General features: G+C 48.4%; 1 protein-coding gene across 3 annotated transcripts; it reads right to left on the minus strand.

The window, feature by feature from the left end:
- Positions 1 to 322: 322 nt before the first annotated feature.
- ZNF26 (zinc finger protein 26) lies at positions 323 to 16,079 on the minus strand. Of its 3 annotated transcripts, none has more exons than XM_072983127.2 (5): positions 15,758 to 16,079; positions 8,525 to 8,736; positions 6,391 to 6,517; positions 4,922 to 5,035; positions 323 to 4,346 (listed from the first exon to the last, which is right to left on the minus strand). In XM_072983127.2, the coding sequence occupies exons 2-5, from the start codon at positions 8,543 to 8,545 to the stop codon at positions 2,824 to 2,826; spliced, it is 1,785 nt and encodes a 594-aa protein (XP_072839228.2). In that variant the 5' UTR covers positions 8,546 to 8,736; positions 15,758 to 16,079; the 3' UTR covers positions 323 to 2,823. The 3 variants fall into 3 exon arrangements, with proteins under 3 accessions (XP_072839228.2, XP_078237692.1, XP_072839227.2); XM_078381566.1 differs by lacking the exon at positions 15,758 to 16,079 and adding an exon at positions 14,155 to 14,537; XM_072983126.2 differs by lacking the exon at positions 15,758 to 16,079 and adding an exon at positions 12,336 to 12,548.
- Between the last annotated feature and the right edge of the window lie 1,449 nt (positions 16,080 to 17,528).

Raw genomic sequence — 17,528 nt, forward strand, 5'->3', positions numbered from 1 at the left:
AGTCCAGCCCATCAAAGATGCCCGGGTGGGGGGATTCGAACTCTCAACCCTCTGGCTCGGCAGCCTAGAGACCTAAACTCTTGAGCTACTTTTTGAAGCCACACAGGAGGCCTGAGGCTCACCCCTTTCTGCCGCTCCAGAAACAGCCTCGGCAACAACAACGAGGCTCTCTCAAAGGGCTGTTGGATTAATGCAAATCTGGCTAGAGCACTGAATAAAAATAAACAGGGAAAATATTAATATTCATAATGACCGGCCAACAAAAGAGAGGGCATTTGCGAATGATGTTTTTACTTCGAAATGACAAAGATCTAGAGAGAGATTGCTGGAGAAAGTTGCCAACTCTTTTATTTTGTAGGGCTCCTGTGTTTTTAACATGTGAAACGGAAAGAAACCCCCCCCCAAAAAAAGTCTTGCGGCACTTTAAAAGACGAACAGGTTTATTTCAGAGTGAGCTTTTCTGGATGACAGTCCCCTTCCCCAGACACATGGGGCACAAAAGCTAGGCTTTACGGAGTTCCAGATAATTAAATAAATTGGCACTAAGTGTAAATTACGAAGCGGGTTCCAGCCAACGTATACGTGGCTGGGCAGGAGGGATCAGCGCGAAAGGGGGATGCTAGGCTTTTAATAGCCATGCCATGGGCATCCAAATTGCAGTTGCCTGCATGGAGAGAAACCTAGCAATACATTTCTGGGATTCTTGCAGCTTTTAAAGACAGTCGCTCCCTTCCAGGAAGAAAAAAAACGGTGCCTACAGACCAGGCTGAACAACCACCTTCCTGCTTTATGTATTCCGTGTCTTCTCTTTAAAAAAAATAAAATTGCATATTCCATAAGACATTATCTCAACACAGCCGGAGATTAAAATATTTGTTTCGGTAACAAAATAGCACTCGGCTGGATTTCACAGAAAGGCAGGATGACGCCAAGACAATAACATCCGAAAAGAAAGAAGTGGGACCGAGATTTCCTTCAAGAGATCAAAGGCTTCAGGACAGACGGGGCTCAGCCAGGTTACTGTTTTGCCCGTTGTGCAGAAGTAAATATCCCTCAACCACATTTGCTACATCAGCGCTGCTTCATGCAACCACGCTGCTATTAAAACAGCAGCTGGAGAACATCAGATTAGGTTGTTCAAGCTCTCCAGTCCACACCTTTTCCTGAACTTTGGAGCACCCATTCGTCATAGGGAGACAGAGACAGAAAAAGGTCCCGTGCAACTGGACCCTGTTTTGATGAGCTGGGGCACCAACTTATATCGCTCAAGGGCCCGGACAACATTCCCAGTTCCAACCTCCCTAAGTCAACGCTCAGAAGGAATAAGGGTGAAGGGCAGACAAGCTAACATTTCCATCTTCCTCCAGTGGTCGTTTCTCAAAACAACATGGGTCAGTGCGTTCCCCAAAATGAGGTGTCACAGGATTCAGCAGCAAAAGAAAAACCAATGCAGCTTCAATCTGACTATTTGGGGGGGCGAGTCAAGCCAAGGGGTGCAGCTGGCTGAGTCAATGTGACAAGAAAAGGAGGTTGGAAACCAAGCACCATCTTCAAATGCTGGATGTGGTTTCCAAACCAATGGGGCAAGCTGAGCAAATCTCCCAGGAAACCACGGTTCAGAAGCACTGCCCTCCCCGAAAATGCAGTTTTGCTTGGAGGGAGAGGCTGCCAAGTTGATAGGTCCGAACTTTAACAAAGAAAAGAAAAAACACAGGGCAGCCATTCTGTGTTTTCATCTTTATGAGATTTTCTGTGTGTGCAAAAAGGAATATTTGTTGGGGGGGGGAAGGAAAGAGTTCCACGTGAGGTCAAAACATCTGGATTCCACTGGGGGGAAAACCTGCAAATAATACAGGATCATTACAGGACAAAATGCATTTTCCAGAAGCAATTCTAGGAAGCTCCAGATTTTCCGGCAGGCGAGGGCAGGCTCAGGAAGCAAGTTGCAAGGACAGGTTTGGGTCCTGGGAAGCTGATTCTCAAGGGAACAGAAAGGATGACCCAGAAGCAGTGCCTTGCAAAATGATAGAAAGGGAAGCCTTGTGAAAGCTAAGGATGATTGTTGCAGGTTTTTCCCGGCTGTTTGGCCGTGTTCTGAAAGCTAAGGATCGTCTGCTTATTCTCGAGGAAGATGTTTACGATGTCCTTGCAGACACAAGAGCAGATGTTGGCCACCTAAGCGCATAATTTGAGGTTACAAAAATATCCCACTACACCGGATGTATTCTTCAACCCTACCTAAATCCCTAGCCTGAGTCCCATGAAGATCTATCTGAACAGAGTAGCAACTGAATGAAGCTTGAACGTGCCCCAATTCTCAATAGCATATAATGCATCTAGCGTAGTGTAACGTAAACAATAAAATTAAAAATATGTGCCTTTCTGAATCAGATCCAGAAGAACCCACACATCGAATCCAGCACTGTCTGCAGGAGAAAATCTGCAAGCAGTTTTCCCAGTTTCGAGAAACTTATCTCCCCCTCTGTTTCCACCAGCTGGGGAGCAGCTCTGAACACAGACAGACACAACCACTTGTTTTAGGTTTGTGTGTGTGTGTTTCCCTGGGTTCCTTCTGCTTGCGGGCCAGAAGCAAGCAAGACCCACCCATTTTCCGAAGCAGGAAAGGACATGGGCAGAATCGGCTTGTCGTTCGGTATCTGCTTTCATCCCTGTGCTTTTAGAGGACGCCACCTTGATCGTAGAGCTTTGCCTGCCTGGAATTTGGGGATCGGCCTTAAATAGCTGGGTGACGAACTGGCAACCCCAATCCTCTGTTTCGAAGCTAGAATCTCTTCTCTGAGCAAAGGTGCGACATAGCAGGGTTCACATCTGAGGTTCCCAAGCTTGTGAGTGGCCATCCAGATCTTTCTCCTGCTTGGGTTCCTGCAGGTTGAGCAAGAGAAGGGCCCCTACGGAGACGGTTTTCAGGCTCAGCACGTTGACCGTCTCCTGCTGGATGGGGCCCCCCGGGTTTTGCAAGCAGGGCGGCCACTCCGACGCGTTCTCAGCCAGCTCGTGCTTCACGACGTGCATCCTCTGGTGCTTGATGAGGTTCGCGCTCTGCCCGAAGGTTCGGTCGCAGTGCGAACACTTGAAGGGCCCCTCGCCCGTGTGGATGCGCCGGTGCCTGATCAGGGTCGAGCCCCGGCGGAACGTTTTGTCACAGTGCGGGCACTGGTAGGGCTTCTCGCCGTCGTGCAAGCGCTGGTGGCGCATGTATTCCTGCCGGCAGGTGAAGGTGGAATCGCAGGAAGCGCACGGATAGGGTTGCTCCCCCGTGTGGATCCGTTGGTGCCAGACAAACTCTTGCTTGTAACGGAAGCTCTTGTCGCAGCCAGGGCACTTGTACGTCTTCTCACTGGCGTGGCTCCTCTGGTGCCAGGTAAACTCCTGCTTGAAGCGGAAGCTCTTCTCGCACTCGGGGCACTTGTAGGGCCGGTCCCCGATGTGGGCTCTCTGGTGCCACATGAACTCCTGCTTGAAGCGGAAGCTCTTCTCGCACTCGGGGCACTTGTAGGGACGCTCCACGGAATGGGTCTTCAGGTGCCACGTCAGCTCCTGCTTGAAGCGGAAGCTCTTCTCGCAGGCCCCACACTTGTGGGGCCACTCCGGGGTGTGAGTCCGCTGGTGCCACATCAGCTCCTGGCGGTGCCGGAAGACCTTCTCGCACTCGCTGCACTTGTAGATCTTCTCCCCAGTGTGCACTTTCTGGTGCCAGGTGTGCTCGTGCGCAAACCGGAAGCTCTTGTCGCACTTCCCACACTTGTAAGGGCGCTCCTCTTTGGGGACCCTCTGGCGGATGCTTGGGGCAGCCAGGCAGTGCGCGCAGGCGCACGGCGGAGCCACAGTGGGGCTCTGCTGCTGGGCTCCAGCGGAAGAAGGTGCCTTCACGTTTCTGGTTTCGCACTCGGGACAGACTTGGGTCACTTCTCGGGCGGGGGCCGCGGGGGAAAGACCGTGAGCTAAAGGGGCCGGGAAGCATTTTTGACACTGGGTGCAAATGAGCAGCATCTCCTCGTGGGCACCGGGTTGGGATCCAGCAATACCCACAGGCCAGAAACGGTCCCTCGTGACCCTGGGATGCCCCACGTGAAAGGCCCTGGGTGCCGGCTGCTGGCCCACCATGGGGCAGTTTGACCACCTGAGCTCCGTAGGCCAGGGGGGAAGAACGGCCATTCTGTTCAAGCAAAGGTTGGCACTGAACTGGCCTCCCGGCCATGGGGAGAACTGACCGACGGCCCCATTGTTCATGGTCCCCTTTAATGGTTCTGGGTACATGGCCTGGCCTGGCAGTCCTGCTGGATCTTCCTCAAAACAGCATTCCTTCTTAATCTGGATCTGACCATCTGGTGGGGGAAAAAGTGCACAAAATCGAGACATTATACACAAAGAACCAGCTCAATTACAACAGTCCAACCAGTCCATAATTTGATCCTCCTGATGTTACTGGGAAGTGGCTGTAATTCAACTCTAGGAATGTCAAGAACAATCACTAAATCATTCATTTTTGTTGATTTCATCTGTTTCGACCCAGTGGGATACTTTGAAGAGGAAGCGTCTCCAAACTCCCGGGTTTTTATAACTCTCCTCCAGTGTGAGAGTGAGACAAAGAACTGCATTTTGTTTGTACGCGAGCAGCACTGTTTCTTTTGACAAATCAAAGCATGTGCATGCATGTGCGCATGTACACACATAGACACACAGAGAGAGCAAAAATTGAAAGACTAGTTGTTGTTTTTAACCCATTTAGTGCTTCTAATTTTTGAAATTACGCAAAATTCTTTGCAATTTTCATAGGGACAAAGTTGGGAAAGCTATTCAATTTGCAGACACCTTAGTGTGGAGGAAAGGGCTCTCTGTCTCACTCTTGCGCTGGAGGCGAGAAATCTTGCTCCATCCGCCTGCAGCGACGACGACTTACCCAAGAAGACGTGGTTCGGCCTCTCCCTCGCCTTCGAACGCTGCAATCTCCCAACACAAGGCTCCTCTCCCCGCTCAATCCTTAAGATGATATCAGGCTTATGGGCAGCAAGATCTGTGCGTGGAAAAGCCAAGGAGATGTGACCATGAGATTTTCATTATATATACAGTGGTGCCCTGCATAGCGACAATAATCCATTCTGAAAAAATCATCGCTATACAGATTCGTTGCTATGCGGGGCAAAAAAGCCCATAGGAACGCATTAAAACACGTTTAATGCGTTCCTATGGGGGGGAAACTCACGTTAAAGCGAAAATCCTCCATGCGGCCGCCATTTTCGCTGCCCGGTAAGCGAGGAAAGGACGCGAAAATGCTGCAGGCAGCCATTTGTTTTACCTGGCAGCCATTTTGGAACCGCCAACCAGCTGTTTAAAAAACATTGTTATGCAATAATTGGTAAGCGAAACGCTTACCGATCATCGCAAAGCGATGTTTACCCATCTAAAACATCGCAATGCGATCACTTTTGCAATCGCAGAAACCTCATCGCTATCCGGATTCGTCGTTAAACCGAGCAGCTACATGTCTCCAGTAATAGCTTTGTTAAATATGATTAATAAAAATCAATTCAAGGGGGAAGAAAAGGAACTAATTATTATTATGGCAAATGTGGCAAGGCTGATATTTGCAAAGAACTGGAAGAATAACCACCAATTTGATATGGGGAAATGGTATAAAGAATGGTGGAATATGGCCATTGTCTAGTGATAAATTAATCTGTGAAACCAAGATTAGAACAGAAATGTTGAATATTAATGTTCTTAAAGAAATATGGAATTTATTTTAGGTATATCTGTTTGAGAAAGGGAAAGGGTATACTCCTGGAAATGAAACATTGTACAGTATTTCTGGAGAGAAATGGGGTGTTATAAAACATAATGAAAACACGAAATAGAAAACTAGTCCCAACAGTGATGGAGAAGAGCACAGTTTGATCATTGGAGGGGGAGGGGGGGTCTTTTTAAATCGATACGTTAGTAGTGTTTTGTATAGTTGTTCTTGTTACGTTATTGGAAATTAATAAAATAATATTAATAAAATAATATTTAATAATATTTAATCAATTAATAAATAATATTAATTATTTATTAATTAATAAAATATTAATTAATAAAAAATAAACTGGTCAGCTGTGACTTGGGAGATATCCAGTACAACATTCACTGCAAGATGGAACTACAAGGAATAACAAATGTGGGAAATGCTACAGGTTAGGGCTGGGCTGGATGTCTCCCCCCCCCCCCGCCAATTGACCACCTCACACAAAAGGAAAGGTGAACCAGCTCAGAGAAAAGTGTAGTTTTTCCCTCTGCCACCAGGGCTTCTACTTTTTCTAAAATCAAAATCCATTCATATTGGTTCAAGCGATCAATGTAGAAAAGCCACCATAAACTACCATCAATAACTACCTAACGAGTTCAGCATCTCGTAGTTGTCCCTCATCACATCTTTGTAGAGGTCCTTCTGCCAGTCCGTAAGCAATGCCCACTCCTCTCGAGAAAAAGAGACGGCCACTTCCTCAAAAGTTACCGAATCCTGAAAGAAAGGGAAAAAAGCCCAAAGCCCGTCCATACCTCTGACTTACAGTGACCATTTACAGAGTTGACCTGGGAGTGAATACTCAGAAGTGGTGTCCCCTTCCCTTCCTCTAGGGGGCACCCTGTTACTGTGCAGCTGACCAAAGGCCACCCTGGCTGGCTCTTTTCCATAATGGAGAATTGAACCCCCAACCAGGAATTCTGACTGTTGTCCCCCATCTGGGACCAAGATGGGAAACTTAGAAAAATAAAAATTTAATTGTCAGTTTAAATGTCCATACGAACTCAGTAATACAGTAGTTAAATAGCTGGTACTTTTTTCTCCCGGTCATTTCCACATCTTGATCTGGAAATGGAAGGATAATAGACTAGAAGTGGATAGAAGAATTTCCTGGACTGTCTGGGATGGAGAAGAGTTACTTAAGAATATGTCCCCTTTTGATTGGGATTTCCTAGTACAATTCTTAGTAAAAACTGTAAGGATCTTCTCGTGAATGTAAAATGAGTGATTAGGCCCATTCTATAGATCCCACTCTACCCTTATGGAGGAAGAGTTAAGACAGGCAGGAAAATGAAAAGGTAGACTATCTTCTTTCAGCAAAAAATACTCTGGTATTAATGCATCACCACCAAGAAGCTGCAGACGGAGCAGATGCCGAGTGTTGTGGCCTGCCCTGCTTTGGGCAATGAATTTTAAAGCAATGAATATTAAAGATGGCAAAATGAGGGCAGCCTACAGTTAAAATCCTCTGCAACACATCTCTAGACTGGCTGGATAGCTCAGTGGTTTAAGCCTCTGGCAGTAAAACCAGAGGTTGGGAGTTCAATTCTCCGCTTGTGCCTTCCAGGAGAAGAGCCAGCCTAGGTAGCCTTGGGCAAGCTGCACACAGTCCCACAGCGCCCCCAGAGGAAGGAAATGGTAAAGCACTCACCGTTTTGGTGCATAGAAATTTCGAGGAGGTCTTGCACCAAGACTAACCCCGAGCAAAGCAGCCCCCACCCTGCGCAAGGGGGTCACTCTGCCCCCGGATCCCACCCAAATGTTAGAATAATTATCTTTTTCAGACCCAGACTCTCAGAATGCAAGGCATAGCTTGAAAAAAACTACAGTGGTGCCTCGCACAGCGAGGTTAATCCGTTCCGGATTAACCCTCGCTGTGTGAAAACATCACTGTACGGATCAAAAAAAGCCATTGGAACACATTAAACTAAGTTTAATGTGTTCCAATGGCTTTTTTTGATCCAATAGCAGCTTTACTCACCGTACAGCTATGTTTCTCCGATGGCCGGCAGCCATTTTCGCACCCTCCCCTCGCTTAATGAGGGCGTGAAAACGCTGTGCGTGGCCATTTTGGGGCTTCTCGCGGCCATTTTGAAGCCGCCGAACAGCTGATTGGTGGGTCGCAAAGCGAAGGTCGGTAAGCGAACCGCTTACCGACCTTCGCTCTGCGATTTTGAGCCATAGGTGCCGTCGGTGTGCGATCGCATTTGCAATCGCTAGAACGGCCCAGTTGTGCGGATTCGTCGTTCTACAGTGCACTCGTTGTGCGAGGCACCACTGTACTCTACTAGACTCTGATCACATCCCTTTAGAACGAACAGGCAAGACGGGATCACAGATGTATTTATTTCCCATATTCCTGTTAGGAGCTCAGGCTCACGAAGACCTCAGCTTTTCCCCCAACCCCACTGGACTACACCTCCCATTGGCCCCTGCCTGTCCACCCTGCACTACACCTCTGCTTCCCAGGCGCAAACAGAGAAAGAACCCTGGCCTATTTTACGTGTGTTAAGGGGCCTCACCTGCTAATGGCACGACAGAAAAGCACAACACCACAACGAATAAGCAGAAGGCCACAATACTGCAAAGACAACCACAGCCCAAATAAATAAAACTCAGTAAGAAGATAAACCGATAAGGATTTGCAGAAGGATTTGCAGAATCTCATTATTTACAAAATAAATTCTGTTTCGCAGAAGGTTGCGGCGTGCAAACATCTCCTACCTGAGGCGTCGCTCCGGCCATGTTGCCCCCTTGATGCTCTGGGGCATGAAAGCGGGTTTGCGTGTCCGTCCGGCAGCCCGGGAACCCTCATGAGAGAAGAGGGACTCAGCGTTTCCGGGGGTGCTGGGGACCCCACCGTTCTCCTTTCACTGGGGATCCTTCCGTGGCCGAGACAAACGCCGAGAGGAGAGGATGAATCGCAGCTCCGATGCCTGCCAGGAAAATTAGAACCATGGTCTAAAATCAGACAGGAGAGCTAGTTTCCCAACCAGGGGGGAAAAATACTGTACAACGTTTCTGGCTTTGAATAAATTTGCATGAAGCTGATGCAAATCGCCTTTTTTGCTCCAGAGAGAAGGGAAACTCCCTCCGACAGGATTTGTGTAAAGGGAACTTTTCTGTCACCCCAATGGGCCCGGTTTCGCATTGAGAGGCTTCAGCCTTTGGAAAGAGGGGAGACCTGGGCCGGGAAGGTTGACTTTTTTAGGAGCAACGGTGAACTCTGCTCCCCGAAAGGACGACCCTTTCGCCCGGCTCTAAAGCAAAGAATCGTCCCTGGAGTCGACTTCGAAAGTCGAAAGGCACCGGTTTCGCCACGCAAGGGACCGGCGGCCCTTAGGAACAGCCAGCCCCGCTCCCAAAAAGTTAAGGATCACCGATGGATGTCACAGAAAGCATTTCTCCCTGGGGTTGGACCCCAGGCCGGCCATCAACGTCCTCCAAACCTGAGAAACGAGGGTTTTTTTCCCCCTCACTCTCCCAAAGCCCACCAGTGTGGATGTCCCATCCTTGCATTGAGCCGGGGGCTTAGATTGCTCCCAGAGGTGTAGTGTACCCAGGGCTTGGAGGTGTGACGCCCCAGGGCTTTCTGAGTAGCAGGCACTACGACACCATCTGCCACCATCCTACAGCTGCCTTATTTCCTCTGAACTGATCACCCCTCTCAGTAGCTCAGGAGAGCAACGGATCTCCCCTTAGGGATACTGCATGACTAAAGCAACTCCATTCCAATGCGACTGAAACGAGGGAGGCTAGGTCTTGAACGAGTCATTAAAACCCGCTGACTTTACAAAAGACCTGTTTGTCATTTTTTTTATGGTCATCCCTCCAGCTGTGGAAGGGAAATCCACATTTCTGGGAAAGCCTGATGCTGCCGTTCTGAGATAGACTGCTGTACTCTAGGAAGGTTTCATTTCACAGTTGTCCCCAATCAGCCTGGACTTTATGGTTTTAATAAAGCTGTTGGCCCACCAGGATATCTGGAATTCTACAAGTGAAGAAATGTTTTGAAAAGCCATGTGGTATAGCAGAGAGAAAGGTGGACTCAGAAGGACTGGATCCAAACCATTGGCTCACTCACGGAAATTCACTGGGGGCACGGAATTGGCGAAACCGCTCTTTGATCATATCAAACACTAGGTTTCCCCACCAACCCTCGGTATGCGCATGAACACAGCGATGCTTATGGGCGTGAGAGAGGAACAATCTGAATTTCTTTTTAACAGACGAGTCACACCAAAAGCTACCTTTATAAGTTTCCCTTTTAGAAATAAAGCTTCAGTCCTGGGGAAAAAAAAATAGCACAAACGTTTTCACACATACACACAGCACCCCATTCAAAAGCCAGGCTCTGGCATCCCAGCTGATGCATGCAAATTATATGCAAACAGCCCACGCAGCCTGTGCAGCTTAAAGATGCAAATAAGCCACAGCCCCTCTGGCTCCTGAAGCGTTTCCATGGCGTCCCTCTCTGGACCGAGCGTGCTGGCCATCGTTGCCGCAGCGTGACGTCATGAAGCTCAGAAAAGGGGACTGTTTGGACAGCTTGTAAAATCAGTGTGTTGAAAAAATGAAAACAGTTCCAAAGTTCTTTCCTATGCCCTGGTGTGTGTGAAATTCAGAGATTCGATAGCAGACCACAAAGAGGAAGTAATTTTGCCAAATTTCAGGCAGCAAGATTCAGAGTAAAACATCTTTAAACTCTGCTTTAACATGAAAATTAGCAGGCCAAAGCTATTGAGGGCTCATCTGACAAAAGTTATTGTAGTACTCTGGACTCAAAAACTGGTGCATAAATTTATTCATTTTCACTTTGGAAATGGGGCCCTTTGGCTGCTGTGGGACTGCAGCTCCCATCAGCCCTACCAGCTTTTATGCCAGTAGTGAGCAATGATGGGTGTTAGAGAACACCCCTTCTCATCTAGGGACAGGGCTGGACAGAAGCTGGTTGCTAAATATATTAAATGCACGCGCGCACACACGCACGCACACACGCGCACACACACACAGAGTTGGACATTGTATCTTCGTATCCTGCCTTTTGCAGGTTTGGCTGGGAGGGACCTTTGCTGGGCAGGGGTGGCTGTCCATCTATCCAGCGCTAACCAATCTCATTCCTTCCTTGCCTCTGCATTCAAAGAGAGCCCCGCCTCTCTGCTCTGGATCCCTTTCCCTCTCTGTTGTCTGCTGGAAGAGCAGAGCTAGTCTGTCGAGACCTGTGGCCTGAAGCCGTCCCCCTTCTGTCAGCTTTCCTGCTTGATCTGTGGCATGATTATAAATAAAGAAAACAGTTTGATTCCGTCTACCACGAATGTCTCAGGGTGAGTTGTTGGGACTGTAAGTGCCAGTTAAGGAAAAAAACACTGTCTCCTCTGGGGTAGCCAAGCCTCTTCTGTTTTAGAGTCCTTGTACTTCTGCTGTGCAGCCAGAGGAATTTAACCAAAAATTCAAAACTCTGCAATATGCACCATTTTTCTCTCTCCATTTCTAGGACATGTTTGCCTGACCCCTCTTGTTCTGGAAGGAAAGTCCCCACCACCTTTGCGGATCCTAACACGAGGACAGCCAGGTTCACCCCTGCGTGGCCAGATCTGTCCATTCCCAAGTGATCCTTGCCGTTCATTTTACTCTCCAGAGGAAGAGAATCCCTCACGGCCATCTTTCGGGACCTACAGAGAACCGGCGTGGGGTCGCCGGCCACCCAACCGGCTCAGCCACTTTCTGCTGGAAAGGCAAATCCACACCCATTTCAATGAACAAATACTGTACATGCAAACGATTCTGCTCTCTCCCTCTCCCCCCTTCCAGCTGCCAAACCTTAGCATCAAACAATAGGCCGCTTTAAAAACATGTATACATTTAAATGAATTAACATATTCAAATAATCCAGGACCAAGGTTTTCCCTCTTGTTTTTAGAGGCGGCTGGTTTATAGGCAGATTATGAAACCCAGTTCCCCACCCGGCACGGTGCACGTCATCCGTAGGAGAAGGCGGCCATCCGGCGGTGCTCTTGGTCTTTCAGTGCAAATCCCATGGAGTTCAATGGAACTTACTCCCAAGCAAACTTGCTTAGCGGTGTGTTCTTAATTCAACTCGGGGGCAACCCTCCACCAGTTTTTAGATCCTAATTCCTGTAACCACGGCTGTTGGGAACAGGGTCTATCGCTGACGGGAAGGCTACGCATTTATCCATCCTAGTTAAACCTTCAAGAAAGAGACAACTCAGAAGTTCGGGTTACAAAAATGGAGAAAAACCAAATTGTTCTGGATGAGAAAGAAATCTGGAAATTTCAAAATCGTTACACATGTGCATGAGGTCCTTTACCCCGGATCCAGCTTTGGAGATGGCAGAGAAATCACAACCAGCCTAAACTGCGACCATCGGACCCCAAATAGGAGGTCCCATTTTCCACCCATGTGTCAGCTTATTATTTTTTAATTACAGAGATCGGCAGAGGTGAATAGCTTCAAGTTTCCCCAAGCAGTCCACCCCTTTCTCATTAACTGGCATATACAGTCTCAATAACTTACCCTGAGATATTTGTAGGAGAAAGAGTAAAAAATATTCCATGACCTACAGTACTGAACAAAATCAACAGCAAACAAGCAAACCCGGCTTCCAACAGACTAAAGAGAGGAGAGGAAAGCTCCCAGCAGAGAGGCGGGGCTCTTTTCGAATTCAGAAGCAAGGAAGGAACAGCTGGTTAGTGCCAGGCAGATTGCCCCTCCCTATCATTCATACCTGTAGGCAGCATGCAAGATTGCAAAAACTCCAACAGCTGGAGGATATGAGCTGTTCTCCCTTAAAGCAAGCCCATCGGTTCTGCAAAAATCATTCCAGCCTGTCCCCCAGAAACAGTAGCCCTATCGTGGGGCGGAAAAGGTCCAGATTGGACACGGGGCATAATTGGGTGGCTCCGTGATCTCCAGCGCATCATCGTGTGATCGCCAGAAAAGAGGTCACCCTGGACCATAACATCAGGTATCCAAAATGCAAGCTTTTCCTCCATGTGATTGCGTCCTCTCTTCCTTCGCTGTGTACCTATGACAAGGGCTGGACTAGATGACCCAAAGGGTCCCTTCCAGCTCTGCAGTTCTAAGATGATGGTGATGGTGATGATGACCTCCTAGAAATTTGCATTTTTAACACCTGGGCTTGTTATACTGAGCACAGTTTTAAGCAGGGCAGATTTTGACCGTCTGTAGGGAGTTCAAGAGAACATGTTACATCTGTGTCTCCTTTTCCTTACACTTACGTAAATCGCTTCCGATCCAATCTCCTTTGGAAAGCGAGAGGCAACGTATGCATTTAATAAAGAGTTTAAGTGGGGTGGGTCCTGTAAAAATCTTGGAAACTGAATTTCTGTCTCTTGTATGTATGTTTGGGGAGGGGGGTCATCAAGCTCCAAATGCTATGAATCTTAAGTCCATTTAAATATAGCAAGCCCCGATGTCCCACATCCTTCTGGCAAGACTGAACTTCATTTTAGGTAGCTTGGAACTGTGTTTCATTACCAAAAGTATCCCTTACTGTCTGTATTTAAATTGCAAACAAGTTCATGTCCTACCCATTTTACAAGGGAGGGAGACTAAGATCAACTACAGCCTCTTTCTATCACTTTCAGAGTTCAAACCCCCTCCATGGGCATCGTCTGCAATCTTGATACGAAGACCGTACAATGACGTCGCCCCACCTTGCAAGACTGTTGGGCTGCCTTCCCTCAATGTCGGTATTACAGGGAAGGAAAACGGGGCGCCATGAAGCTCGCCCCAGCCTTCCATAAAGCAACGTCTTCCCTTCAGCAGAAAAGGAGAGGCTGCCTTTTCTGCAATGACAAATCTTGACAGCATCTTAAAAAGCAGAGACATCACCTTGCTGACAAAGATCCGCGTAGTCAAAGCTATGGTTTTTCCTGTAGTGATGTATGGAAGTGAGAGCTGGACCATAAAGAAGGCTGACTGCCGAAGAATTGATGCATTTGAACTGTGGTGCTGGAGGAGGCTCTTGAGAGTCCCCTGGACTGCAAGGAGAACAAAACTCTCCGTTCTGAAGGAAATCAACCCTGAGTGCTCACTGGAAGGACAGATCCTTATGCTGAGGCTCCAATACTTTGGCCATGTCATGAGAAGAGAAGACTCCCTGGAAAAGACCCTGATGTTGGGAAAGAGTGAAGGCAAGAGGAGAAGGGGATGACAGAGGACGAGTTGGCTGGACAGTGTCATCAAAACAACAAACATGAATTTGACCCAGCTCCAGGAGGCAGTGGAAGACAGGAGGGCCTGGCGTGCTCTGGTCCATGGGGTCACGAAGAGTCGGACACGACTAAACAACTAAACGACGACGCCTCACCTTGCAGGGTCCTGCTACCGGGGCATCTTGTTCTCAGCCTCGGGCAGCAAAATATTTCGGGTCAGCCCCAGTGGGCCTGGGTGACTGTCCGTCCACGTGGAGAAAAGACAGTTCCTGCCACAGCCATCATCAAGGCAAGGCCCTGCCAGTCCCCAGTTATTATAGGGCAGGGCCCAGTCTGGCCTGATCATCCTCAGAATTATCCACTTCCCTACAAACAATTACATCAGCTTTCGGTTCTTCGTTATATTACCTGCCACTGTGCTATTACCTTCCTTTCATTACCTCTTACACTATGCAAGCCGTCGTTGTAATGTATGCCAAGTGGGGCAAGCAGGATGGGAAATTTAAAACGCCATACTCTTCAATGGAACTTCCACATCCAGGAGCAGTCTATCTGGATGCCTGTGCTTTTTGGGTGTGTGTGTGTCAGATAACTAGCGAAGCTTTTTATGCCCCAAAGCAGCCCCCAAGCTATGCATGTTTGGCCTGGAACACATTTCACGCCCTTCAGGAAACATAACTCCCTGGAAAAATTGACGCCTAAACCGAGTTTTGGCCTGATCTAGCAGGGGTCCTCTTACGCGTGTAAAAATCGCTTTCTTTTTTTAAAATGCAGTGTTGAAAGAACTAATCCGACTGGCTTTTTTAATGCCTCAACCGCTGAAAGTGGTCCCCAGGACCAGCCTTCCACTCAGTGCTTGGAAAAAGTTTCATTTTTGGACTACAACCACCAGAATCCCCAACCAATGAGCACTTTTCCACACTGGGGCTGTGGGTTTAAAAAATAATAATCAAAAGAAAGACATGAAAGTGGCAAATCCCTCCTCTCCACCCCCAAAAGAAATCTCCTTAAGATCAGGATTACACCCGAGAGTTACCTCTTCATTTCTGGATGGGGAAAGGGGGATTATGAGATCCTTATACATCCACACATACACAGCCAGTGCACACCCCCATTGTGTGTGTTGGGTGCTGTCAATTCCCATCCGACCTCTGGAAGACCCTAAGAGGAGCTTTCAAGTTGTGGGACATTTAAGAAGCTTTCACCAGGCAATTCCAGCCAGTCTCCAGGAGAGAGGCGGGGATTTGAACCCAGGTCTCCCAGGCCATCAATCTATCCACAGATCTTGGCGCCTCCAAAGCATTTGCAGGAAAGGAGATTTAAAAGGAAGGCCCTATTATTATTATTATTATTATTATTATTATTATTATTATTATTATTATTATTATTATTATTATTATTATTATTATTATTATTATTATTATTATTATTATTATTATTATTATTATTATTATTATCATCATCATTATGGCAGCTTGCAAACATAAACAAAGAGATGCCCTTCTCTCTCTCTCTCAATCTGGAAAGCATTCTGGATCCGGGAGTGGATTCGGAGCACACACACACCACCTCTCGGGAAGAGGCACCCGATCCGGAGCACGCCTAAGGGCTCCGATCCGCGGATCCCTTCCTCGGGAGCAAGTCCCACCGCAGGCCAAGCAGGGCTGACATCTGGAGGAGACACCACTCAACCGGTGGAGCATCCCCTGTGGGGAGCGCCAGGCAGGATCCGTCCCTGGAGGAAGAAGTGCCACTTACCCGCGAGTAATCCCATGGTAGGCTTGGAGGAGTGGGGAAGGATCGGGACCCAGGTGGGGTCTCTTTGGCGGGTGCAACAACCCACCCGCCTCCCCTGCCTCCGCTTGCAAAGGACCGGAGGGAGGAAGAGGACCCTCGCTTAATCCGGATCGCGATCCGAATCTGGGGATCCCCCCCAGCCAAGCCAAGGGAAGCGGGCGATCCGGGCGGCGGCTCTCCTGCTTTTCCTCCTCCTCCTCCTCCGCCTTTCGGGGCATCATCGCAAGATGGGTCGCGGGGATCCCGGGGATTTTTTTAACCCTTCCCACTCCGGCGGAGCCGTACATCGCCACCCCCTGGCCGGATCCGGATCTCCCTGCTCCGGGAGAGGAGAAGCCGCACCGGCTCGCCGAGGAGGGTGCGAAGCTGGGGAGCGTCGTCGGGGACACCCCAGATCCGGAGGCTTCCTTGTGCAGGGAGAGCAGATTCTGCTTTTGTCAAGTTCTTCTAGGCTAAGGCACGGGGGACCCCCCAAATTCCAGCCCCTTCCTTCCCCTTGGGGTTCGCTTTTTGCATGGAGGACGGGGAGAGGTGGAGGGCAGGATCGAGACCCTCAAGCGGGGCGGTGGAGAGGTGGGAGCAGACCTGACAAAGACCAGCCGGCCAGCTGCGGGGGTTTGCACGCCTGCCGTTTTTAAAATGTGCTTTTTCCAAAAAAAAAAAAAAAAAAAAAAGAACAATTTTTTTTAAAATTAAAAATATTATTTTAAATATTTTTTTTTTTAAAAAAAGAGGGATGGAAAGAGGTTTTGCCCCCTCCTGTTGGAGGCAAGCCCGAACCCTCCCCGGAGGCCGAAATGTTGAAGCCGAAGCTCTCCTCCTTTGGGCGCCTCTTGACCTTCTCAAGACCATCGTGCTGGGAAAGATAGAAGGCAGCAGGAAAAGAGGAAGACCCCAGAATATGAGATGGACCGACTCCCTCAAGGAAACCACAAGGCTTGAGTTTACAAGCCGGGCCGAGCAGTTGAGGACCAGACATTTTGGAGATGGGAAATTCTGCAAAGGATGGCTTGCATGCCAAGCTGAACCTACTAAAGGCGCAGGAGCCTTTGAGCACCTTTGCATTTGGCAACTCTGATGCCAGCGGTGCTTTTTTCCCAGCGATCCGGCTGCTCTTTTTTTTTTCAATTATACTGAGGGATCGTGCCTGTGGCGCATCTTTTTTTCTTTCTTGCCGGCCCGTCCAAACTGCGATGCCGAAGCAGGACCTCCCAAATCCTGGGGTGAAACCTGGTTCCTGAGCATCCTCAATTCCTGCCATTAAAGCCTCGTGCCTTTTCCAAACTCAAGACTAGTAATACCTTTGTGATATCAGATATCATTAAGGTGTGAGATATCATACCTTAATGACATCCCACCTCCAGAGGAAAACGCTTGAGGATGTGTTTTTTTCCCCCTCTAGTAAATGCTCCATTCACCAGGGAGCAAAAGTTTCTGTTGTCGCTTGGCTTTGTTTTTTTATTTGAGGGCTTCTCCTTTGCTGTTTTCGATTAGGCAAGATGGAGCAGCGCTTGGTGGCCGATTTATGGCGTCCTTATGAATGAGCCACCTCCAGCATCTCCTGCCCTCAGAGCTACTGCAAATTCAAGGTCGTGGTTTCCTTTAGGGCATCAGTCCACCTCACATCTGGCCTTCCTCTTTTCCCGTGGCCTCCCATTTTCTGCCTGCGTTATTCTTTCCCATTGAGCTGTCCTCTCGTGATGTTTGCAAAGCACAATAGTCTCAGCGCTGT

The sequence above is a fragment of the Pogona vitticeps genome, chromosome 14, assembly GCF_051106095.1.
Source record: "Pogona vitticeps strain Pit_001003342236 chromosome 14, PviZW2.1, whole genome shotgun sequence".
NCBI classification, from domain to species: Eukaryota; Metazoa; Chordata; class Lepidosauria; order Squamata; family Agamidae; genus Pogona; species Pogona vitticeps.

Coding starts and splice junctions, on each gene's coding strand:
- ZNF26 (XM_072983127.2), bottom strand. CDS start 8,545: ATGGCCGGAGCGACGCCTCAG. Junction 6,518..8,524: donor TGGCCGGAGCGACGCCTCAG/GTAGGAGATGTT, acceptor CCTTTCTTTCAG/GATTCGGTAACTTTTGAGGA. Junction 4,347..4,921: donor GCCGAACCACGTCTTCTTGG/GTAAGTCGTCGT, acceptor TTCCCCCACCAG/ATGGTCAGATCCAGATTAAG.